Consider the following 25239-nt stretch of genomic DNA (forward strand, 5'->3'; position numbering starts at 1 on the left):
TTAAATTAAATTAAATTTAATTTTTTAAAAAAGGAACTTGCAACTTCTAGACTGAGGAAGTGAGTGGTCAGTGACGTGAAAGTGGAACAGAAAGGATGTCCTGGATGCTCAGAGAACTGGGAGGGGTGGGGAGGTCAGAAAAATGCTTCATTGAGGAGGTGGAATTTGCTCTGACCCCAAGGGATGGGTGGGGTTTTAACTGGCAGAGCTGAGGGCACCCCAGGCAGAGGGAACAGCAGGAGCAAAGGCTTGGAGGTGCGAGAAAATGGCAGCCAGTGGGGTTGAAGCAAAAGGCAAGCGAAAGGAGGTCAGGTTGGAAAAGAGCCTCAAAGGCCTCCTGCCGCAGGGGACTTGGTCCTGCTTGATCTTTGGGCAGGTGAGGCTGCAGAGGGGCGAGCCTAGAGGCAGGCAGACCAATTTGTTTCCTTTTGTGCCTTAAACATTTGTTTGAGCGATGATCTTTTATTGAGATCATCTACTATTCTCTCAGTATCCAAATTTCCAGTTGACTCATCAGTGTCACAGATGGTGTTTCTTCACTTTTTGTCTTTAAAATTGTTTGAATCAGGATCCATAGATGTTCACAAAGTGTGATTGGTTGATTTGTCTTCTAAGTCTCTTTTATTTGTTCAGGAAACCGGGACAGTTGTCGTTAGAGATTCCCACAGTCTGGATTCTGTGGTGTCCTTTACACCTTTGTCCCCTGTAAATTGGATGTTGGATTTAAGGCTTGATCAGATTCAGGTTCGGATTGTTGTGTTTTGCTTTGTTTTGTTTTGACAAGACTTCTTCATAAGCGCCATGTGTACTCTGCCATCAGGAGCCTCTGTCTGTGCGTTAGCAGCCCTTGACGCTCAATGCCAAGGTCCAGACATTGGTCAGAGGTTGCAAAATCGTGATTGTCTCATTCTGTCACTTCTTCATGTATTAACTGGAATTCTTCTATAATAAGGCACTTCCTCTTCTTACTGTTAGGTACCCAGTGGTACAGTTCATTCAGGAAAGGGGAGGATTTAACCTATTTGATATATTTAAAATACGTAATTTTTAATTAGCATTTAAAATGTTAACATCTTGCTTTTGAATAACTCACACATGCACAAGGTTCAAATTTCAAAAGGGTGTATGGTGAAAACTCTTCCTGCCGCTTCTGACCCAGACACTCAGGCTCATTTGATACAAGCAAATACAGCAGATTGTACATTTCCCCCCCAGCCCCCACTTTTCTTTTATACACTCTTGGGAGAATTTCATCTTTGCAGTTCTTTTTTTTTTGGGGGTGCACACCACGCAGCTTGTGGGAGTTCCCCAACCAGGGACTGAACCCATGCTCCTTGCATTGGAAACGCAGAGTCCTACCCACTGGACCACCAGGGAATTCCCTTTTTGCAGTTCTCGAAGATGCTTTGTTCACCCAATAGTTATAGCTGGGAAGTGGTTCCACATCAGGCTCTAAAGAGCTTCCCCATTAGTTTTTCTTGGCTCCAAAGTATTCCATTGAAGGGATGTATCATGATTTTTTTAATAGCAGCTCCCTGCCGAGTTACCTGGTGGCCTAGTGGTTAGGATTCCAGGCTTTCACTGCCATGGCCCGTGTTCAATTCCTGGTCTGGGAACTGAGATCCTGCAAGCCACGCGGTGGCCAAAAGAAAAAAGAAAAGGCGATAGCAGCTCCCTTTCGATAGATATTTAGGTTGCCACCAGTATTTCTTACATGAGCAAGGCTGCAGTGGATCCCCTTATACACAGGTCATTTTCCTTGCGTTGGGGCATATCTGTAGGATAAGTTCTGAGTGATGGAGTCAGTGGGTCATAGAACCTATCCATTTATAATTTTCAGAGTTCTTCTAATTGCCCTCTGTGTGGTTACACTCACCCTCACACCAGGAGTGTAGGGAGAGCCTGTTTTCCCGCAGCCTCACCTACACTGTGCATTATGTGACTTTTTGTCCCCAGTCTGATAGCGACAAATGGCATCCCGCTGTAGTTTTAATTTACACTTGGGAGCCCACCCCCCCATCCCTTCCCCATCCTGTGTTCTCTCCACCAGGGACCTGCTGCAGCTGGGAGGGGAGCTGGCCCGGACCTCACGGGCTGTCCAGGAGGTGGGCCTGGGGCTGAGCACAGGCCTGCGGCTGGCCGAGAGCCGGGCCGAGGCGGCCCTGGAGAAGCAGGCCCTGCTGCAGGCCCAGCTGGAGGAGCAGCTGCGGAACAAGGTGCTCCAGGAGAAGGACCTGGCCCAGCTGCAGGTGCAAAGCAACCTGGACAAGGCTGACCTCAGTGCCAGGTGGGCGCCCGGAGGCACCACGCGAGGCAGACCTCCCCACAGAGTGTATGCCCGGAGATACGGGGAGGAGAGGGCGTCTGTTTAACAGGGACGAGCCCTTCCCCTGTGTGAGTTCAGCTAGTCTCCCCAGGCACCCCGTTTGGCAGAGGGGGTAGACGGAGGTTCAGAGGGCTCTTGCCCAGGGCACATCACGAGCAGTTCAGCCTCTGCTCCTGAGACCTAGACAAGTCCCACAGTGTTTTCCCGTGAGATAAAGCGGGTGGCCACCTCATTCTCATTTAGAGATGAGAAAGGAGAGTGACTTCGGGTCACATGGCAAGGGAGGCGAATCCTAGGGTCCCTGCCTCAGGTTTGGGGAAACATGAAGGACACAGAGCTGGTGGGTTTGAGCAGAAGCTGGGTGGGTCTCCCATTCACCTGTGTTGCTCCCCTATCTCCAGAGTGACTGAGCTGGCCCTGACAGTCGAGCGCCTTCAGAACCAGAATCTGGAAAAGGAGCGGCTCAACAAGGCCCTCACTGAGAAGCTTGAGGCCCTGGTGAGATGCAGGGCGGGGCTGGGGCACCGACCAGATCCATGGACACAGGCTGAGGGCTGGGTTGCTTGGGCCAACCCCAAGCATCCCACTCAGACTCAGTTTCACCCCCTCATTAATTGAGCACCTAGTGTGTGCCAGTTTAGTGTGAGCACCTAGTGGGTGCCAGCTTTAGTGGTAAGCACATTCACCTCCTTTATCCCATTTCATCCTCTCAGCAGTTCTGTAGCATGATCCCCATTATACAGATGAGGAACCTGAGGCCCGAGGAGAAATACTTGTCCAGAGTCTCAGAGCCATTAAGCTGGGGAGTCAGGACTTGAACTCATGCCTGTGCCCTGCTAGCCCAGGGCTCTTTCTTTTGGAACTCAGCTGCCTCCCCACCAGAGGGACCCCTCTCAAGGGTACTGCCTGGGTTGGTCATCCTTCTGTGTGGGGTCTGGCCTGGGTTCTATGTCCAGCTCTCCTCCAATAGGCTGTGTGACCTGGGGCAGGACACCACCCCTCTCTGGGCCTGGTCTGTTCAGTGAGGGCACTGGGGCCGCTGTGGGGTCTACTGAGCTGCTGGCCCCTGGGCATGGCCTTCGAGGCCAGCTGATTGGTGATAGTCCGGGGAGGGAGACGAAGGTGGGGTTTCTGACTAGGGTAGAGACCCTGACTGCTCTTTGCCTGTCTCCCCAACACCACTGTAGGAATCCCTGCGGCTCCAGGAGCAGGCGGCCCTGGAGACGGAGGATGGAGAGGGGCTGCAGCAGACCCTGAGGGACCTGGCACAGGTCCGGGAGCCGGGAGAGGCCAGAAGGGGTGGGAGCCCTGGGCAGGGCAAGGCAAGGCAGTCCTGGGCCACCACGTCCCCTGGTGGCCTTGAGCTGAACTGCAAGTGGTTGGGGGCCCTGGAAACCTAGGCTGCTGTTTAACACCCCTGCTAGCTCCGCCCAAACTCTGCCACCCCCTGCCCCCCACCCCGGGGGAGTTCCCCGTTGGAGAGGAGGCACTGCATGTTCCCTGCCCATCTGTGAGAAACGCTGAATCATGTCTCCCCAGTAAATGGGAGGCCTTACCTGGTGGGCTGAGGGCTGTGAGCTAGCGGAGGTGAGAAAGTGCTGCAGAGTTAGGCATGAAGCTAGACATGAGGACCCTGGTGGCCCCACTGCCTCCCGAAGCTTCTTGGCCCAACTAACACCGCAGCTCCCCTCCTCCTTCTGCCTCCCTAACCCACCCTCAGGCCGTCCTGTCAGACATGGAGAGCGGCGTCCAGTTAAGTGGCTCTGAGCGTACAGCGGCCGCATCGGACGGCAGCCTGCGGGGGCTCTCGGGGGCCCGGACCCCGTCCCCACCGAGGCGCTCCTCGCCCGGCCGTGGCCGTTCCCCCCGCCGAGGCCCATCCCCTGCCTGCTCGGACTCCTCCACACTAGCCCTGATTCACTCCGCTCTGCACAAGCGTCAGCTGCAGGTCCAGGTAGGAAGGGGCCTGAGTGTCCTGGGGTGGAGCTCGAGTCCAGCGGGGAGGGGCTTGGGCAACCTTGGTCGGAGCCAGGGTCTTAGGGGAGGAGCCTGAGCATTCAGGGTAGAGTCAGAGCCTTGAGAAACGGCAACTGAGTCAGGACCCATGGAGGTGGCTGAGACCACTGGAGGAATCTGAGTCTAGAGTGGGAGGGGCTTGAGCTGCTGGGGGCGGAGCCCGGGATGGAGTAAGAGTCCTGGTATAGGAAGGGAGATGGGGTTCCCACACAGAGCCAGAGAGCCTTGGTGTGTGTTTGGGGTGGGGGGAGTGGTCAGAAGTGGGGGAGGGGAAGGAGTGTGCTTGGCGGTTTGTCTGGTGTCCTGGGGACTTAGGTTGCCTGGGACCCCAGGGAGATGGAGGCTCAGAGCCCTTGCAGAGGTCTCAGAAGGGTGGTGAGGGCACGATGCAGGGGAGTGGAAACTGAGTCTGGGGGCTTAGCTCCACTCTCCTGCCCCAGGCCTGGACCCAGGCCTAGGCCGCAGCATAGGCTGGTGTGCGGAGAGCGGGGAGGGAGCTTCGCAGGGCTCCCCTACACTCAGTGATTCCCATGCCACAGGACATTCGGGGGCGCTATGAGGCCAGTCAGGACCTCCTGGGCACCCTGCGGAAGCAGCTTAGTGACAGCGAGGGTGAGCGCCGTGCCCTTGAGGAGCAGCTGCAGCGTCTTCGGGATAAGACCGACCGGGCTGCCCAGGCCCAGGAGGATGGGCAGCGCGAGGCCCAGCGCCTGCGCAGTGCCGTCGACCTCCTGAACAGGTGCCGGGAGGTCAGAGGTGGGGAGCCCAGAGAATAAGTCAACGTCTGGGCCTAACGCCAGCCAGAGCCTGTGAACATGCGGATTTGCACTAATATGGTCATAACTAGCCGCATGTGTCTGTTCAAATGTAAATTAAGTAAACATTTACAAAAGTAAAAATTCGGTCCCTCAGTTGCATTAGCCACATTTCAAGAGCTAATAAGTAGGATATATGACTATAAAACATTTCCATCATCTCCAAGAGCTATATTGACACTGTTATTCTCGACTCTGTCTCTTGGAGATTTTGGAGACAAGAAATTATCCACTCTTAGCTGCCTGGTTGTTTTTGATTTTTTTGGTGCTTGTTTTTTGTTTTTTCTCTTTGTAAATGTAACCACGTAATAAAAAGTTTGAAAAATGGAGGGGAAATAAAAAGATGGGACCTCCTCACAGCTTCCCCTGCTCATCCTAACCCCTCTTAATGCACTGGCTTTGCTTCCAGTTGTGTTTCCTGACAGTCGGTTTGCAAACCTTTCCAGTATACCTACTATGTGCTAGGCTTATTGCCAAGTGCTTCCTGTGTATTATCTCAATTAGTCTTCCCATCAAACTCATGCAGTTCACAACTGTTACTGCCCCGAGGTTGAGAGACTTGTCCAAGGTCACACAGCGACGTGGCTGGGGTAGGAATTGGGATTCAGGTCCATCTGACAGCAAAACCACTGCTTCCCATGCCTTGGAAGGAAAGGGGCTTTTTATGTAGTTGCATTCCCAGCGAACACCTCATTTTGCATTCTACTATTTTTCTTAATTTCATGTCGAATGCTTTTTTTTTTTTTAAACTTGGATAGAGTTTGACCCCCACCCTTTTATTTTTTTTGAAAATTTTAGTTATTTATTTTTGGCTGTGTTGGGTCTTTGTTGTGGTGCGTGGGCTTCTCATTGTGGTGGCTTGTTGCGGAGCATGGGCTCTAGGTGCGCAGGCTTCAGTAGTTGTGGCACGCGGGCTCAGTAGTTGTGGCGCACGGGCTTAGTTGCTCCGAGGCACGTGGGATCTTCCTGGACCAGGGCTCGAACCTGTGTCCCCTGCATTGGCAGGTGGATTCTTAACCACTGCACCACCAGGGAAGCCCATGTCGAATATTTTTTCCCACCTACCACCAGCCTTCGTATCTAATATATCAATATTTACAGGTTGCCACTTTGAGCGAAGGGTGGCGGCAGTGGAGGATATGATAGCGATCAGCCCTAAGCCTGAGCTAGAAACCCCTGCCTTGGAAGGAGCCTCCTCCCTCCCCTGCCCTGGCTACCATGTGCTGCTGGCCTGGACAGCAGGCAGTTGTGGGATCGGGACAGACCCAGCTCTACTGGGCCTCCCAGAATTGAGGGGCGTAGGGTGCTGTAGGGGGCATTTCCTGGCCATGTGGGCTAGCAGAGCTAGCAGCAAAATTGCCCACATGTCTCAGGAACCTAGCCTGGCATCTTCACCTGGTGGGGTAGTTGGAGATAATGCCAGTGCCTCCATCCATTCCACTGGGCCTCCAAGTGGGCTGGCTGGGGGAGAAGGAAAGCTGAGTGCCCTATGCCGGGAAGAGTCAGCTCCAGGAAGACGTGGATGAAATGAGTGGGCCATGCTTAGGGGCAGGAAGGCTTTCTAGAGGCCGGGGCCTCGGAGGATGGGAGGATGTGGCTCCTGGCTAGGACAGCAGCACGGCCGTCTTCCCCGGTGGGAGTGGCCTCTGCATCCCCTTCAGTTCCCCCTCCCCTTGTCCTGCAGGGAGAAGGACAGCCTAGCCCACAGCCTGCAGGTGGCCCAGCAGCAGGCTGAGGAGCTACGGCAGGAGCGGGAGAAGCTGCATGCGGCCCAGGAGGAGCTGCGGCGCCAGCGGGACCAGCTGGAGGAAGAGCGGGAGGACACAGCCCAGGACAGCGCATGGACACGCAGGGAGCTCGAGCGCAGGTGAGTAGCTTCTGGCTCCCTGCCAGGGCCGCTTGATGGGCCATGGGGCTCCCGACTGTCCCTGGGGGCTAGGGAGTACTGACTGTGTCTTGGGCCTTCTACCGTCTCGAGGATCCTCATGGCACCCCTCTGCTATAGGGTCTTCTAACCAGACCCATTTCAGGAAACTGAGATTCAGGGAGGTTTAGTCATTTACCTGAGATCAGAGAACTGGTAGGAGGTAGAGTGTGGATGAGGATAACAACAACTGGACTTGCCTGGCGGTCCAGTAGTTAAGGCTCCGCGCTTCCACTGCAGGGGGCGTGGGTTCAATCCCTGGTTGGGGAACTAAGATCCCACATGCCTCGCAGCGCAGCCAAAAAACGAAACAAAACAAAAAACACTAATATTACAGTAGTTATATTAACTATATAGCATTAGTATTATTGTTCATTAAGTTAATTAACAATAATATTAATATAACATTAATATTTTTTAAATTTAAAGTTATAACAATAACATCAGTACTTATATTACTAAGTACCAGGCACCATTTTAAGCACTTAGATTCTCTTATTTAACCTTCATGATAACTCTGTGCTGTAGGAGCTATTATTATCTCCATTTGGATGAGATGGATGGTGAAACTGAGGCACAGAGAGGTTATGTAACTTGCCCAAGGTCACACAGCTAGTTAGTGGAAGAGCCAGGATTTGAACCCAGTCATTGGAGCTTCAGAGTTAACCTCTTAACCACTTCACTATTTATTTCTCTGAGGCATTAGTAACAGTGATGTTTAGTACATTGTGGCAGTGGACATTATCCTTGTTTCCAAAGGCCCTTGGAGAGGTATGTCAGGTACAATAAGGACACATATCCTTTTTTTTTTTTTTTTTTTAAGTTTTATTTATTTTTGGCTGCGTTCGGTCTTCGTTGCTGTGCGTGGGCTTTCTCTAGTTGCGGCGAGCGGGGGCTACTGTTCATTGCGGTGCCTGGGCTTCTCATTGTGGTGGCTTCTCTTGTTGCGGAGCACGGGCTCTAGGCACACGGGCTTCAGTAGTTGGAGCACGCAGGCTCAGTAGTTGCGATGCATGGGCTCAGTAGTTGTGGCTCGCGGGCTTAGTTGCTCTGTGACATGAGGGATCTTCCCGGACCAGGGGTCGAACTTGTGTCCCCTGCATTGGCAGGCGGATTCTTAACCACTGTGCCACCAGGGAAGTCCCAGGACACATATCCTTTTCACAACGTCACGAGGCGAGCGTTACCCCATTTTGCAGATGTGAAAACTGAGGTCCAACAGTGGGCTTGGCTGTCCTTGTGGGTGAGGCTCCTGCCTTGGGCCTGGCCCCTGGCTGCTCCAGCATGTCTGGCTGTGGGAGACTCAGGGCAGGGGAGTGACATGGGGCACCCCCCACCCTCTGTCCCACAGTCATAGACAACTAGAGCAGCTGGAAGTGAAGCGCTCAGGGCTGGCGAAGGAGCTGGTGGAGGTGAGGGAGGCGCTGAGCTGTACCACGCTGCAGCGGGACATGCTGCAGGCTGAGAAGGCCGAGGTGGCCGAGGCGCTGACCAAGGTGGGTCCCCGTTTGCCACACCGCCACAAACCCACCTCTACCCTAGGCCCCAGGCCTTCTCACTCTGGCCACAGACTGACCCCTATTTCAGGCTCACCTCTGACCCTGGCCACACACTGACCTCTGATCCCAGCCATAAGTGAACTGACCTTTAGGACTGGTCATATCCCTGCTTTTCCAGATGCTTCTGGGGCAGGACCTGCAGCTCAGGTCATCCAGTCCCATCTCTGGACACAGGTCCTGGGGTCTGTGAGGGTTGGGGGCACAGTTCTTGGTCGGTGCCTGCCCTGCTGTCTGTGGTCTGGGCCCTGAGCGAGGCCACCCTAGACCCCACTCTGGGGCGCCCTCTGGCCTCTGGCCGCGCCCCACAGTGGGAGCCGCTTCACTGGGCCTTGCACGGCTCTGGGTGCGCAGCAGCGTGGGCAGCAGGGCGTCTGCAGGGATTGTTTTTCTGTCTCATGTTCTATCTCCCTCCTCGTGTCCCCTGCCCTGTCTCTGGGGGCCCTGTCTCTCCGTGCCTCTTCTCGCCACCTCCCCACCTCCTGCCTCTCTCATCTCTCTGCCTTTCTCCCCATCTCTCCTTATCTTTCCATGTCTCTGCACATCTTTTCCCATCTCTCTCCATCTCTCCCCGCCTGACCGTCTCTGGCCGCCCTGGTCCCGACCCTGCAGGCTGAGGCTGGCCGCGTGGAGCTTGAGCTCTCCATGACCAAGCTGAGGGCCGAGGAGGCCTCTCTGCGGGACTCCTTATCCAAGCTGAGCGCCCTGAACGAGAGTCTTGCCCAGGACAAGCTGGGTCTGAACTGCCTTGTCGCCCAGGTACGTTGTGTGCCAGCAGGCCCTCCTGCCTCGCCCATCTGTCCTGCCCGCTCAGAGACCCCGCGGATGCACCCCCAGGCCCAGCCTAGGCCTACACCCCGACAGCTCCCTGTACACCTCTGTCCCTCTGTCTTGTTGTTCCTTCTGTCTGTGTGTCTTCTCTCTCATGGTCTGAGAGAAAAGAAGCTCCATGGGCCCTTCCTTCCCCTCCTCCCCAGGGTCCGCATGCCCTAGGGCACTGCCCCTTACCCCCAGGGAGCCTCCCACGGGCTGGCTGTGATAGGTGGGTGGAGAAGGCATCCTTGGTCCTAGGTGGGACCTCTTCGGCCCATGAGGGCCTGGGCTCATCCGGTCACTCACTCCCACCTGGCCCCCCAGCTAGAAGAGGAAAAGGCAGCCCTGCTGGGCCGGCAGCGGCAGGTGGAGCAGGCGGCCGCCTCCGCGCGGGAGGGGCAGGAACAGCTGGTGCAGCTGCGGCTGGAGCAGGAGGCGGAGCGGCAGGGCCTGGAGGGCTCCCTGCGGGCGGCAGAGCAGGCCCGCGAGGTCCTGGAGCGCCAGCTCCCTGACTTGCACCAGGAGCGCTGCCGGCTGCAGGAGCGCCTGGCCCAGGTGGGTGTGTGTGGGCTCTGGGGAGCAGGTGGGGAAGGGGTTCTAGGCTCCCGGCCTTTTGCATTCTGTCCTGGGGGACGTCACAGGCTCAGGAGCCCGCTTCCCGGCTGAAATCCAGCCCCACCTCTGCCAGCTGGGGGCCTTGAGCAAGCTACCCGACCTCCGCATGCCTCAGTGGCCCCACCTGTAACGTGGGGCTAATAGTTCGTATCACAAAGCGTTGTTCTGAAGAGTATACGGCGTAAGCACTTACAGAAATGAATCACCACTCAGTAAAGAGTAATGATATGATAATTGGTAGCGAATTTTAGAATTGGAATCTTAGACTTGTTGGGAAATCATAGCTGGAAGGGACCTTAGGTGTCTGTCCTGGAGGGCCTGGCTTCCTGGGAGGGGCCTCTAGGGAACAGACCACGCGGCGCAGGGAACCAGGCTCTAGGTTCCCTTTCTGAGGCCTGCAGAGCCGCTCTCCTTTGGTTTGTTTTATACATTCAGCTTCTCTGGACATTTTGGGGTGCAGGAAGTGTTTGGTTGCTACGCAAACTAAGTGATGACCCTTATGTTTGCATGTGCGTGCACTGCAGGTCCAGAGAAGGCTGTGATTTGTCCAGGTTCACACAGCACGTCAGGGTACAACCTGGGCTTGAACCTGGTCTCCTGCCTGCCAGGGCCGGGTCGGGCCCAGGGTTGGGGGATTCTGGGGGTGGTGCTCACGGTGCCTGGTGGGGGCCAGCTCTCCCGGCAGCTGAGCGGGCGGGAGCAGGAGCTGGAGCAGGCCCAGCGGGAGATGCAGCGGCAGACGGAGGCGTTGGAGCGGACGGCCCGGGAGAAGGAGGCGCTGGCCAAGGAGCGGGCCGGCCTGGCGGTGCAGCTGGCAGCAGCCGAGCGCGAGGGCCGGACCCTGTCGGAGGAGGCCACACGCCTGCGGTAAGGCCTTGAGCTCTGCCCAGCCCACCCTGGGGGGTCTGGCGGAGCCACCCCGTGACCAGCCACGTCCCAGCACTGGCCCTCAGGGGCAGTTGCTTAGGAGCCAGGTCACCAGCTCATCTTAGCCGGGGCTCAGGCTTCCCCGGGGAGCGTGGGCACGGCTGGGCAGGTAGGCTGGCACCTGGCCCATGGCTGGCCACGCCCTGGGATTCACAGTGTCCTGGGGCCCGGGATGCTGGGTCCCTGGGCCTCAGGGATCGTGCGTGCTGCAGCTTGGAGAAGGAAGCCCTGGAGAGCAGCCTGTTTGAGGTGCAGCGGCAGCTGGCGCAGCTTGAGGCCCGGCGGGAGCAGCTGGAAGCGGATGGGCAGGCCCTACTGCTGGCCAAGGAGACCCTGACCGGTAGGGGGGCCAGGGGTGAGGGGTGGGGAACCCCGGGCTCCAGCCCGGAGCTGGAGCTGTAACCTTTCTAGTTCTGGGGTCTCACCGAAGTTGGGATCACTGGCTTTGGGGTGCGGCTGACCTGGCTTCCAATCCAGCCACTTTCCCAAGCCAGCCCCTTCCCTCTCTGGGCCACGGGTTCCTCATCTGACAGTTAGAGGTGATGAGGCCCACCTTCTGAGGCTTTGCCAGGATGAGGTGAGAGAAGCATGGCCTTGGCACAGTGCCTGGCTCCGCAGCCAACGGTGGCTGCTGTCTACCGTCATCAGGGCGCTTAGAGAGTTCTGCGTCTCCGCGGAGCCATCATCAGCTGCTTTTCTGACGACTCTCATTCCCGCCCAGTCTCTGAACTCAGAGGTTTTTCTTGCTGAACAAACATTTACTAAGCACCTGCTTGGGCCGCGAAAGTTAAGTTTTTCGTCCATGTCCACGTGAGCCAGACAGAACCAGGAAGGGAAATGCTGACAGTCTCTGGTGGACTTCCAACCCCGAGGATAGTTTTTAGATTGTCCCCTGTGGGGTGCACCCTCCCCCGGTCACATTAGTGCTGACAGTCCAGCAAGTATGCTTATGGCAGTCAGTCATTAAAGGTGATGCCTTATGGAAAGCTGTGCAGCCTTGGGAGGTTGCCTGTCTCCTCTGAGCCTCCGTTTCCTCATCTGTAAATTGGGGATAAGCTACGTAGGTGTGTGATGTGAAGCTGTGTTGTGCTCAGCCAGGTGCCTGCCCGTGGTAAGCACTCAATCAGTGATGGGGGTTCTCGTGTTTTTGCTGTCCTCTCCATTTGGGGGGCCCTCCTCATCAGTCACTTCATCCTTTAGATGCCATTCCAGGTAGGTAGGGAGGGGGACAGGGCCACTGGGCCCATGCAGTTGATGGGGAAACGGAGGCCCAGAGAGGGCAAGAACGTTCTCTAGGTATCAGCTAGATACCGGTGGGCCCTCTCCCCTCTGGGATTTTGCCCACTTAGCTCACCTGGCCTGAGTCTGTTGGCCCACTGGGAGGGTCCGACCCAAGCTTGTTTCTCCTTTCCATCCCTTCTGTGCAGGGGAGTTGGCGGGCTTGCGGCAGCAGATAACAACTACAGAGGAGAAGGTCGCTCTGGACAAGGAACTGATGGCCCAGAAGTTGGTGCAGGCTGAGCGGGAGGCCCAGGCCTCTCTGCGGGAGCAGCGGGCAGCCCACGAGGAGGACTTACAGCGACTCCAGCGAGAGAAGGTTCAGGCAGCTGGGTTGGGGCAGGCGGTGGGGTGGGGGAGGGCTCTGAACCACTGTCTCTGTCTCCTCTGTGACCTCAGGCGAGTCATCCTTCTCACTCTGCATCAGTGAAATGGAACTTCATCTCTGTTTCAGAGGCTCTGGGGGCAGCTGGGAGGATCCATCGGGGACCACTCCTTATCAAACATGCAGATTCCCAGGCCCCAATCTAGTCCAGCCCTGGTGATCCTGGTGCAGGGAGTCCACAACCATATTTGGAAAATGCTGATCTAATGTAGAGTCGGAAAGCACTTTAATTTGCTAAGAAGTGCAGCTTGCATATGAAAGATCACTCGGGGGACCAGAGCACATAGAAAGGCGAGGGGCCAGGTCACCAAAAGACAGAACAGAAGTACCTAAGAACACTGGCTCTGGAGTTACATTTCCTGAGTTTCAACCTGATCTTGGCCAAATGCTGGTTATGTTACCTAAGGTCTCTGTGCCTTCATTTCCCTATTTAAAAAAAAAAAATTTTTATTTATTTATTTGGCTGCACCGGGTTTTAGCTGCGGCATGCGGGATCTTCGTTGCCGCATGCGGGATCTTTTTTTTTTTTTTTTTTTTGATTTGCAGCATGCGGAATCTTTAGTTGTGGCATGTGGGATCTAGTTCCCTGACCAGGGATCGAACCCAGGCCCCCTGCATTGGGAGCGGCGGGGTCTTAGCCACTGGACCACCAGGGAAGTCCCCCATTTCCCCATCTTAACGATGGGGATAATGATGGTATAATTTATGAGGATGAGGTGAGATGATCCTTACAAAGAGCTTAACATAGAGACTGGCACTTTGTAAATGCTCCATAATTGCTGGTTGTCATTATTATTATTGTACTGAGATACTCTCCAGAGTGGGCCTCTCAGGGGACCTGAGTCACTCATCTTGGACTGGGCTGCCTCTGACAGAGGTTCAGGCTGTGGCTCCTGACACCAGGGGGCGCCATTCACCTTGTACGTAGTCTTCTTGGATTTGTGGATAGAATCACACTTCTCCAGCAGGTGGCGACAGAGCATTTGAAGCAGAGAGTATTTTCACACAGCTGTTAGGGACTAGTGCTGGGGCCAGGCACCTCCCTCAGACCCCAAGTGGGCTCTGCCTGTGGGTTGTACCCACCCAGTACCCAGGGAGCCAAACTCCTGTGCCTTCCCTCAGTCTCCCTGCACCAGCAGACTCAGCCTCTTAATGTCACCATATCTGTACTCTTCTCTCCAGCTATTCCGCCACCCCCAGACCCATGCCCTCTTATTGCTCACAGCTGACCCAACTCCCCTCTACCACAACCCCCAATCCTGGTCCCTCTTCCGCAAGCTCTGAACAACCCGCTATTCTAAAATTCAGATTGCTCCTTGTCACTCTGGCTTGAGGCTCTGCCGTCCCAACTGTCCTGAAAATCAGGTCACCCCTCCCTAAAGCCCGCTGGTCTGGTCTGGCCTGGCTGCTGCCTGTGGCTCTGGCCCCGTCCTTCACCATGTCCCCCTCGTAGTCCAAGCTCCAGTGACCTTAAATATCACAGTTTCCCTGTTCGTCATGTTTCCTCTTTCCTCCGAGTCGTCTCCGGGGCTGTACTCTGGCCTGGGGTTCTTTTTCTTTTCTCTCTGCCTGACTGACGGCTGCTTGTTTCCTCCAGGAAACATTCTCTGACCCCTTACCCTCCTCCCCCCGCCCACCCAAAGGCCAGGCCGTTGCTGCTCCTGGCATGTCCCCATCACGGCCCTCATTATCACCCACCCCACCTTGTAGTTCCCTGATCACCTGCCCCACGGTCCTTGCTGCCCCGAGGTTGGTGAGGGGCTGTCTGGGCCCAGCCTCGTGGGTCACATGCACCTGGGCCTGGCCCCCAGGAGGCGGCATGGCGGGAGCTGGAGGCAGAGCGGGCCCAGCTGCAGAGTCAGCTGCAGCGGGAGCGGGAGGAGCTGCTGGCCCGGCTGGAGGCCGAGAAGGAAGAGCTGAGCGAGGAGATCGCCACCCTGCAGCAGGAGCGTGACGAGGGCCTCCTCCTGGCCGAGAGCGAGAAGCAGCAGGTTCGTGAGCCCTGGTGCGGCCTCCACTGCTGCCTGAGGGGCCCCTGTTCTGGGGCTGGTCCCCGCTCAGCCACCCAGCAGCTAGGAGCTAGGAGTCCTTTTCTGGGCCTCGGTTTCCTCGCCTTCAGGATGGGGGAGTTCAAGGGGTGTTTGTGAAGCGTCGCTGAGACCCCTGCCCAGCGAGCGGGCCCAGCACGTGGTGGGAGCTTACTGAGTGGCAGCCACAGTCATGACACCGTGAGCGTTGTTCCAGAAAAGCTGACCCACATTCTCCCATCCCTCCTCCCACCCCAGGCTGGGCATGGCGTCCCCATGACCGCCTCTGAGCAGTCCCCGCGAAGCCCACATGCAGCAGCTGACCCTCCTCAGAAAGAACTAACTCCTGACTTTCCCATAATGTAATGGAGACAGGGCAGACTGCGTCCATCTCCTCTCCTCACCTGCTGCGTCACCCTGGGCAAGTCACTTTACCTCTTTGAGCCTCAATAGCCTCATCTGTAAAATGGGAATAATGAAAGGCCCTGCTTCAGGATGTGAGATGTCTAAGTTGTGTCTGTGTCCAGGTTATTGTTACTGCTGTTGTACCCTTTCCTGGGGCTGCTGAGGGGGTGAGCCTGCACCTCTTCCCTGGCTCCACCTGTGGTGGCCCAGTCAGGTCCCCGAGCCCTCAGTGGGCACATTTCCGAGGCCAGCGTGGGGGGAAAGGCCCAAGCATGCCCCCCAAGACCACCCAACACCCCGAGCCCTTTGCTCCCTGCCTCTGCCCAGGCCCTGTCCCTGAAGGAGTCCGAGAAGACGGCGCTGTCGGAGAAGTTGATGGGGACGCGGCACAGCCTGGCCGCCATCTCCCTGGAGATGGAGCGACAGAAGCGCGACGCTCAGAGCCGGCAGGAGCAGGACCGGGTAGGCCAGGCGGGGCGGGCGGGCCTCCATCTGAGCCGGGGTCGGGGGATGGGGGGACACAGCCCTGCCCGAGGGGGAGACGTGGCTCTGCCCTGGGGGCAGCGTCCAGGCTGTCGGCGGAGCTTCACCCTTCCTTGGGAGTCCCCATTGGAGGGAGGTGGCACAGCTCTGCCCTGTGAATCCCCTAGTCTGAGGCAGAGACCGGCTCCGTGCATAGCACTTGCCAGGCGTCAAGGGATCAGTAGAGGGCCCGGCAGGCCAGCGTGAGGGGCCGAGTCTAGAGCCACAAATGGACAGTTCAGTTGGTGCAGCTGGGATCAGTGGCGGTGGGGGTTGGGAGTGCGGGGGAGGAGGACACGGCAGTGCCAAGTCTCAGGAGCCCGTGTGTCCTAGAGCACCGTGAATGCCCTGACGTCCGAGCTGCGGGACCTGCGGGCCCAGCTTGAGGAGGCTGCCGCGGCCCATGCGCAGGAGGTGAAGAGGCTGCAGGAACAGGCCCGAGACCTGGGCCGGCAGCGGGATTCCTGCCTGCGTGAGGTGAGCCGCCTGCCCGTCCACCCACCCGCTTCCTCCTAGGCAGTGCAGCCTAGACGCCGCTGGGGACCCAGAAGCGTGCATTCGAGGACAAAGGAATGCATGAAAGGAAGCAGGCGGCAGGCGTTTATTAAGTACCTGCTGGGTACGTGTGGGACTTGGGCTCTCACAGAGAGGCTGGGCTGGGCGTCCCTGCCCTCTTGAGGTTGATCCACAGGATGATCTTTTTATTTATTTTATTTTATTTTATTTATTTATTTTTTGGCTGTATTGGGTCTTCATTGCTGTGCACAGGCTTTCTCTAGTTGCGGGGAGCGGGGGCTGCTCTTTGTTGCGGTGCGCGGGCTTCTCACTGCGGTGGCTTCTCTTGTCGAGGAGCACGGGCTCTAGGCAGGCGGGCTTCAGTAGTTGCAGCATGCAGGCTCAGTAGTTGTGGCTTGTGGGCTCTAAGAGCGCAGGCTCAGTAGTTGTGGCGCACCGGCTCAGTTGCTCCGCGGCGTGTGGGATCTTCCCGGCCCAGGGCTTGAACCCGTGTCCCCTGAATTGGCAGGCGGATTCTTAACCACTGTGCCACCAGGGAAGTCCCCCAGGATGATCTTGATTGATGTTTATTTCAGGCCAGAGCACCGCTGACTCCAATATGCTTTGCCCCAAATCATAACTCACACCTGCAGTCCGAGCCGCTGCAGAGGGATGGGGCAGGTGCCCTGTGGCCAGGGAGACGGGGATGGGCTCCTTTCCACCCAGCTTGAGTGGGGCCCGACCCCCGTATGTGGACCCCCGCTGTCCTCACAGGCAGAAGAGCTTCGGACCCAGCTGCGCCTGCTGGAGGATGCCCGCGACGGGCTGCGGCGGGAGCTGCTGGAGGCCCAGCGCAAGGTGCGTGAGAGCCAGGACGGCTGTGAGGCCCAGCGCCAGGAGGCGGGCGAGCTGCGGCGCAGCCTGAGCGAGGGGGCCAAGGAGCTCGAGGCCCTGAGGCGGTCCAACGAGGAGCTGCGGGTGGCCGTGAAGAAGGCGGAGAGCGAGCGGATCAGGTGGGGTGACATGGGGGGCCCAGCCCCCAGCCCTTCACCGAGCCTCATCCTTCATTCGCACTGAATCTCATCCCAGGAACTAACTTCACCCCCCCAAGGTTCTGGGGAAGTCGCACAGATGGGGAGTCTCTGCCCTCGAACCAAGCCCGGACTTGGTTTGTTTTAGGTGACTGTCCTACCTGAAGGAAGGGGAATGGTGGTTGCAGGCAGCGTTGGGTCCAGACTCTGACCTCACCCACTGGCATCACCCTGGAGACTAGCGTGTGTCGCTGGTCCACCTCTCTCAGCTGAGGGCCCCAGCCCTGGAGGGCTCAGCTCAGGAGAGGGCCACTTTGCAGGCAGCACTTGGGGCACCTCTAGGCCAAGAGCCTGCCAGACCCACTCCGGGAATCAGGGGAAGGGACCTTTGTGTAGGGCCACTCACCTACTCTTCCAGGACCTGGGGCTACCTCTGCCCTCTGCCCTCTGCCCCCTCCAGCCTGAAGCTTGCCAACGACGACAAGGAGCAGAAGCTGGTGCTCCTGGAGGAGGCTCGGGTGGCTGTGGGCAAGGAGGCTGGCGAGCTGCGGGCCGGACTGCAGGAGGTGGAGCGCTCACGGCTGGAGGCTCGGAGGGAGCTGCAGGAGCTCCGGCGGCAGGTACCCCGCTGGGCCACAGCACCCCCTTTCGGGGAGCCGAGGTCTCTCATAGGTAAAACCAGGGCCTTGAACTATAACAAGGCTTGTTACCTAACCTTGGTATTAATGGATGGGCTTTGAGGAATCCTCAAACCCTGAAACCGTGTGTCTGTGTGTGCGTGTGTGGATACATTTGTGTTCACACTCGCTCACATTTCTCCGAAGACTGGGTCTGGGGCTCTTATCCAATTCTCAAAGGAATCTGTGAACAACAAGAGGTGCAGATCCCGTGAACTGGGTCAGGAGCTGGCAACCTTTTTTTGTAAAGTGCCCAGTAGTAAATATTTCCAGCTTTATGGGCCTTATGGTCTCTGTTGCAGCCACTCAACTCTGCCATCATAGGGAGGAAGCAGGTCTGGACGGTACCTACATGAGTGGAGTGTGTTCCATTAAAACTTTGCTTATGGACATTGAAATTTGAATTTTATATACTTTTTTAAATGATTTTAAAAAAATTATTTAGGCTGCATTGGGTCTTCGCTGCTGCGTGCGGGCTTTCTCTAGTTGCGGCGAGCGGGGGCTACTCTTCGTTGCGGTGCGTGGGCTTCTCATTGCGGTGGCTTCTCTTGTTGCGGAGCACGGGCTCTAGGCGCGTGGGCTTCAGCAGTTGTGGCACGTGGGCTCAGTAGCTGTGGCTCGCGGGCTCTAGAGCGCAGGCTCAGTAGTTGTGGCGCACGGGCTTAGTTGCTCCATGGCATGTGGGGTCTTCTTGGACCAGGGCTCGAACCTGTGTCCCCTGCATTGGCAGGCGGATTCTTAACCACTGTGCTACCAGGGAAGTCCCCTGAATTTTATATACTTTTCATGTGTCAAAAATATTCTTCTTTTACTTTTCTTTCAACCATGTAAAAATGAGCCATTTTCAACTATTTAAAAATGTACAAACCATCCTTAGCTCAAGCCCTTACAGAAGCAGATGACCGGTGGAATTTGGCCTGCGGGATTTTGGCCTGCAGTTTGCAGAGCCCTGAACTAGATGATTTCCAAGCCCATCAATAACAGCAAGCATTTAACAAGTGCTTGCTGTATACTGGGCACTGCCCTGGACACTGAGGGCTCAGGCTTTCCCGCTCTAGAAGACCGGCAGAACAGGAAACAGCCCCCTTTGGCACCCAGGCCCTGCCTCCCCAGAGATATTGCAGCCTGAATAACAAATCCCCTCCACCTCCCACCAATGTACCCCTCTACCTGGGCCCCCTCCCGTTGGGCTGAAGTCCTGGGAAACATCAAGAATCCCTGAAAGGAACTGTGTGCCAGGCTCTTGCTGGGTGTTTTGCGTGCTATAGCACGTTTTCATATTCCCTTCGCTGTAGCACTGTGGGGTAAGTAGGCCTCACCCCCCCCCCCACCTGCTCCTCTGGGGAAATAGGGGCCTAGAAACATACCTTTGATTCTGCTTGTCTGAGATCAAATCCCAGTCTGCTGCTTATGAGCTGTGTGACTTTGGGCAAGTCTCTTCACCTCTCTAAGCTTTCGTCTTCATGTCTGTTAAAGAGGGATAATGTTAGTACCTACCCCGTATTAATGAGTTAATATGAGCGAAGTGCTTAGAGCAGAGCTGGACACATGGTAAACACTCCATAAAAGTTAGGCATCATCGTAGAGGTGAAAAGTGACCCAGAGTCCCTGCCCTGCAGAACTCCTAGGAGTTCAGCACTCCTTACCCCTACTCTCCATGATAGGTAGTTATGATTAGGTGGTACATTGAGGTCATTGGTGCCCAGGTGCCTGGCGTGGCTCAACCAGGGTGGAGTTATCAGGGGCAGGCTCCCAGTGGATTGGGGTGGTGTTCAATGTATGTGTCCCTAGAGAGTGGGTCCCAAATACCTTCTGTGCCCGGTTTGGACTGGGCAGGGTTATAGGGGCAGAGCTGAAAAGGCTGCCATTGGAGCCTGCGGGCACTCTCCAATACCCTGGGCTAGAAGGGGCTGTGGGTGCTGAGAATGGGTCCTAGGTCCTGCCTGTGTCCACTCTTTCTCACAGATGAAGATGCTGGACAGTGAGAACGCCAGGCTGGGTCGGGAGCTGGTGGAGCTGCAGGGCCGCGTGGCACTGGGCGAGAGAGCAGAAAAGGAGGGCAGATGGGAGGCCCTGGGCCTCCGACAGAAGCTGCTGAAGGGCGAAGCCAACCTGGAGGCTGTGCGGCAGGAGGTAACTAGATGGTGGGCAGACTGCCTGGAGGAGGAGGATCCTCCGAGGCAGTCAGGCTGCCCTGGGCCTTCTCCAGTGAGAAGCAGGTGGGGACTCCAATGCTGGAGTCATTCTGCGAGATCACTGCCTAGGACTGGTCCCTGTTCCCCACTCCTTGAGATTCTTCCCCAGGTATAATAATAACAATAATAACAACTGCAAGAACTGTGTAGTGGGGGTGGGGGGAGCTTTGTAGACAGAATCTTGTTTGATTCTCCCAGCAGCCTCATGATGTAGGCATAATTAGCCCCGGGTTACAGAGAGAACCAGACACTGGGGCTCAGAGAGCTCAAGGGATCTACTCAAGGTCACACAGCCACCCAGGTCTGTCAGACTCCAAAGCCTACACTCTTTTCACTCTGTGTTTTCTGGCAGTGAATCTACTGTGTGACCTTGACTAAATCACTCAACCTCTCTGTGCTTTAGAGCATTCATGGGATAGGGGCTAGTACAGCAGGGGATGTATACCAGGTCCTTGTGTAGGTCTTGTCATCCAGGAGGTGTTCCATAGATGGTTTCCAGTGAAACTGATGACCGTGAGAGGTTGACTCATTCTCTGAACCAGAGGGGTATGTGTGAGTGTGTGTGACCATGCACTTCACTGGTAAATAATTTTTTAGTACCTCCCCTCATTGTGTGATTTATTGATAAATTATGTGTACTGAGAGGCAGTGTGGCCTAGTGGTTAAGAGAAAAGGCTCTGGAGCCAGGGTGCCTGGCTTTGAATCCTAGCTCTCAGTTTACTAGCTGTGTGGCCTCCAGCAAGTTACATAACTGCCCTGTGCTCAGTTTCCTTATCTGTAAAATGGAGATGATTTATAGTGGTAATTAGAGTTGATTTTTTTGAGGGGAAGGTACTTAGTGCCTGGCACTAATAATTCCTATCTATGTAAACATTAGCTGTTAGCATATTACTAATAAACTGTGTACACTGCAAGGCATATACACAGAAGGAAGAGGTAAACAAATTCTAATAGTTCCTTTCCATACTCTCGTGATGTTCCTGCATCTCCTGCCTGGGTGGAGACCATTAACGAAACAGGAGTTCTGCACGCCACTTTTGGGCCCGTGGGCTCCAGGCTGAGCCTGGGAGGGTGGGTGTTGGGTTGAGGGGCGGCCTTGCTGACCCCCACCTCTCGGCCTTGCCCCCTCGCCCCAGCTCCAGGGAGCCCAGCGGAAGCTGCAGGAGCAAGAGGGCGAGTTCCGGACCCGCGAGCGAGGCCTGCTGGGCTCCCTGGAGGAGGCGCGCAGCGCCCAGAAACAGCAGTTGGACCATGCCCGCAGCCTGGAACTGAAGCTGGAGGCCGCCCGGGCCGAGGCTGCGGAGCTGGGGCTGCGACTGAGCGCGGCCGAGGGCCGGGCTCAAGGCCTGGAGGCCGAGCTGGCCCGCGTGGAGACGCAACGGCGCGCAGCGGAGGCCCAGCTGGGGGGCCTGCGCTCAGCCCTGCGCCGGGGCCTGGGCCTCGGTGGTGTGTCCAGCCCTGCCCCGCGGCCCGCGCCCGTCTCTCCTAACCGGAGCGCGCCTGTTGGAGGTGAGAGAGCTCCGTGGAGAAGGGGAGGGTCAGTGGGCGGGCCTCGCAGAGCCTCCGCCCCCATGTCCAGTTCTGTCCCGCCTACGAGGCCGCCCTTGGCCTGGACCGCCCCGCCCCTCTTTTGATGACCAGTCTCGAACCCCGCCCCTTCAGCTAGTTCCTTGCTGAGACCCACCTACCTGCGCCCCCCACCCCCCTTACATCACTTTCTGGCCCTTCGCTGGGCCACGCCCCTCTTGAGCCCAGTCTCAGTCCTGCCACTCACCCAGGCTGATCTGCACATACCGTAGCTTGCTTCTTTTTAAAGGGAGTAGAGGGTGCCGCTTTTTTTTTTTCCATTGAATTATAGTTGATTTACAATGTGGTAATTTCTGCTGTATTGCAAAGTGATTCATTTATACATGTATATACATTTTTAAAATATCCTGTTCCATTATGGTTTATCACAGAATATTGAATATAGTTCCCTGTGCTACAGTAGGACCTTGTTGTTTATCCATTCTATACATAATAGTTTGCATCTGCTAATCCCAAACTCCCACTCAATTCCTCTCCCACCCCCTTTCCCCTTGTCAACCACAAGTCTGTTCTCTGTGTCTGTGAGTCTGTTTCTGTTTCATAAAAGTTCATTTGTGTCATATTTTAGATTCCACATTTAAGTGATTATCATATGGTATTTGTCTTTCTCTTTCTGACTTACTTCACTTAGTATGATAATCTCTAGGTCCATCCATGTTGCTGCAAATGGCGTTATTTTGTTCTTTTTTATGACTGAGTAGTATTCCATTGTATGTGTGTACCACACCATCTTTTTTTTTTTTTTTAATATTTATTTATTTATTTGGTTGCACTGGGTCTTAGTTGCGGCAGGCAGGCTCCTTAGTTGTGGCTTGCCAGCTCCTTAGTTGCGGCAGGTGGGCTCCTTAGTTGTGGCTCCAGGGCTCCTTAGTTGTGGCTCGCTGGCTCCTTAGTTGTGGCATATGAACTCTTAGTTGTGGGATGCATGTGGGATCTAGTTCCGTCACAAGGGATTGAACCCGGGCCCCCTGCATGGGTAGCATGGAGTCTCATCTACTGTGCCACCAGGGAAGTCGCTGTACCACATCTTCTTTATCCATTCATCTGTCGATGGACATTTAGGTTGTTTCCATGTCTTGGCTATTGTGAATATGTGCTGCTATGAACATAGGGGTGCATGTATCTTTTTGAATTATATTTTTGTCTGGATATATGCCCAGGAGTGGGATTGCTGGATCATATGGCAACTCTATTTTTAGTTTTTTGAGGACCCTCCATACTGTTTTCCATAGTGGCTGAGGGTGCTGCTGCTTTTTTTTTTTTTTTAAAGTTTTTATTTATTTATTTATTTATTTATTTATTTATTTATTTATTTATGGCTGTGTTGGGTCTTCGTGTCTGTGCAAGGGCTTTCTCTAATTGTGGCTAGTGGGGGCCACTCTTCATTGCGGTGCGCGGGCCTCTCACTATCGCGGGCTCTCCCTTTGCGGAGCACAGGCTCCAGGCGCGCAGGCTCAGTAATTGTGGCTCACGGGCCCAGTTGCTCCGCAGCATGTGGGATCTTCCCAAACCAGGGCTCGAACCCGTGTCTCACAGCCACTGCGCCACCAGGGAAGCCCGGTGCTGCTTCTTAATGCCTGTAACTTCTCTGAGTCTTTGAGTCTCCACCCTTTCTAATTGACCCCTGCCCTCTCTCCATCAGCACCTCATCCTCTTCATTCTCCTGTCGCTGGCTCCACACCCCTCCATACCAGACCTATGACCCCCATATCTACCGCAGAAACATACACACTCAGCCCAACCCCCCTTCCAGGAACTTCTTCAGAAGAGATCCTCCCACCCGCACCTGCTCCCAAGGCCCAGGGGATGACTCTGGGAAAATCAGCACTGTGTTTCAGCGGGTGCAAGCAGCCTTTTAGGGAGCATTCATCTTGTCTCAGCCTGACCCCAATCTCACCTTGATTCCTAGGGCCTAGAATAGAACCTGTGGAATCTTAGAATGGTGGGAAATTCACTATGAGATATTGAGTTGTTGCCTCTTCAAATCCACAGATTTAGCCCCAGGATTGCATTCATTCATTCAGTTCCGCTATTTATTAAGCACATACTATGTGCCAAATACAGTTGAAGCACTGGGGATGGAGTGGTAAACAAAACTGACAAGCATTTCTGCTTTTATGGAGCTTATGGTCTAGGTATGGGAGTAGCAGACAATAAAAGTGCTATATATAAATTAAATATAGAATGTATTGGGTGGTGGTATGAGCTGGAAAATAGGTAAGGAAAAATAAGTCAAGGGATATTGCTGGTGAGAATGTAAAATGGTGCAACCACTTTGGAAAATAGTTTAGCAGTTCCTCAAAAAACTAAAACTTAGAATTACCGTATGACCCAACAATTCCACTCCTAGGTATATACCCAAAAGAATAGGCACTTGAATAGATATTGTCCACCAGTGTTCACTGTAGCATTATTCACAGTAGCCAAAATGTGGAAACAACCAAAGTGTGAGTCGGCAGGTGCATTGATAATGTGATACCATTATTATTCAACCTTGAAAAGGAGTGACATTTTGATACGTGTTACAACATGGGTAAACTTTGACAACATTATGCTAAGCGAAATAAGCTACTCACAAAAGGACAAATATAGTATGATTTTACTTATATGAAATATTTAGAATAGACATTCATGGAGACAGAAAGTTTAGAGGTTACCAGGGGGTGTGAGGAGGGGAGAATTAAGAGTTATTGCTTACTGGTTATAGAGTTTGGGGTTGTATTAGTCTGCCAAGGCTGCTGTAACAAAGTACCACAAACCTGAGTGGCTTAAACAACAGAAATTTATGTCTCATGGTTCTGGAGCCAGAAGCCCAAGGTCAGGGTGTCGACAGGGCCATGCTTCCCCTAAAGGCATTAGGGGAGAATTTGTTCCAGGTTTCCTAGCTTCTGGTAGTTCCTTGACTTATGGCAGCATAACCCCAGTCTTCACACGGAGTTCTCCTTGAGTGTGTGTCTCAATTCCCCCTTTTTATAAGGACACCGATCATACTGGATTAGGGTCCATCCTACTCCAGTATGACCTCGTCTTAACTCATGACATCCATAACAACCCTATTTCCAAATAAGGTCACATTCTGGGTATGGCAGTTAGGACTTCAACATATGGATTTTGAGGAGATGCAATTCAACCGATAATAGGGGTGATGGAAAAGACTTAGAAACAGTGGTGATGTTCACACAACAGCATGAGTATAATTAATGCCACTTAAAGGTGGTGAGAAAGGCATATTTTGTTATATATATCTTATCACAGTAAAATTTTTTTTTTTTAATAAATTATTTATTTTTGGCTGCGTTGGGTCTTCGTTGCAGCGTGCGGGCTTTCTCTAGTTGTGGCGAGCGGGGGCTACTCTTTGTTGCAGTGCGCCGGCTTCTCATTGCGGTGGCTTCTCTTGCTGCGGAGCACAGGCTCCAGTTGTTGTGGCGCGTGGGCTCAGTAGTTGTGGCGCACGGACTCTAGAACGCAGGCTCAGTAGTTGTGGCGCACAGGCTTCGTTGCTCCGCAGCATGTGGGATCTTCCCAGACCAGGGCTCGAACCCGTGTCCCCTGCATTGGCAGGCGGATTCTCAACCACTGCGCCACCAGGGAAGCCCCAGTAAAATTGTTTTTGAAGCTAAGGCCAGGACGGGGGCTAAGGTGTCC

At 54.8% G+C, this 25239-nt stretch overlaps 1 protein-coding gene across 7 annotated transcripts in view; it reads left to right on the top strand.

The window, feature by feature from the left end:
• Nucleotides 1-25239, top strand: part of CROCC (ciliary rootlet coiled-coil, rootletin) — a 48186-nt gene that overhangs the window by 14193 nt on the left and 8754 nt on the right. For 5 of the 7 annotated variants that reach the window (XM_068538997.1, XM_068538999.1, XM_068538998.1 and 2 more), the window contains 19 exons: nucleotides 2051-2287; nucleotides 2728-2824; nucleotides 3514-3597; nucleotides 4047-4280; nucleotides 4882-5081; nucleotides 6842-7024; nucleotides 8433-8577; nucleotides 9250-9396; nucleotides 9775-10005; nucleotides 10739-10932; nucleotides 11205-11332; nucleotides 12420-12589; nucleotides 14467-14646; nucleotides 15415-15549; nucleotides 15943-16086; nucleotides 16879-17117; nucleotides 17596-17755; nucleotides 19778-19945; nucleotides 21144-21516. In XM_068538997.1, the coding sequence (XP_068395098.1) occupies nucleotides 2051-2287; nucleotides 2728-2824; nucleotides 3514-3597; nucleotides 4047-4280; nucleotides 4882-5081; nucleotides 6842-7024; nucleotides 8433-8577; nucleotides 9250-9396; nucleotides 9775-10005; nucleotides 10739-10932; nucleotides 11205-11332; nucleotides 12420-12589; nucleotides 14467-14646; nucleotides 15415-15549; nucleotides 15943-16086; nucleotides 16879-17117; nucleotides 17596-17755; nucleotides 19778-19945; nucleotides 21144-21516 (3449 nt within the window). The remainder of the gene's footprint in view (nucleotides 1-2050; nucleotides 2288-2727; nucleotides 2825-3513; nucleotides 3598-4046; nucleotides 4281-4881; nucleotides 5082-6841; nucleotides 7025-8432; nucleotides 8578-9249; nucleotides 9397-9774; nucleotides 10006-10738; nucleotides 10933-11204; nucleotides 11333-12419; nucleotides 12590-14466; nucleotides 14647-15414; nucleotides 15550-15942; nucleotides 16087-16878; nucleotides 17118-17595; nucleotides 17756-19777; nucleotides 19946-21143; nucleotides 21517-25239) is intronic. The other 2 variants (XM_068538993.1, XM_068538996.1) reach the window with 2 other exon arrangements.

This window comes from Eschrichtius robustus, chromosome 3 (genome assembly GCF_028021215.1).
Source record: "Eschrichtius robustus isolate mEscRob2 chromosome 3, mEscRob2.pri, whole genome shotgun sequence".
NCBI classification, from domain to species: domain Eukaryota; kingdom Metazoa; phylum Chordata; class Mammalia; order Artiodactyla; family Eschrichtiidae; genus Eschrichtius; species Eschrichtius robustus.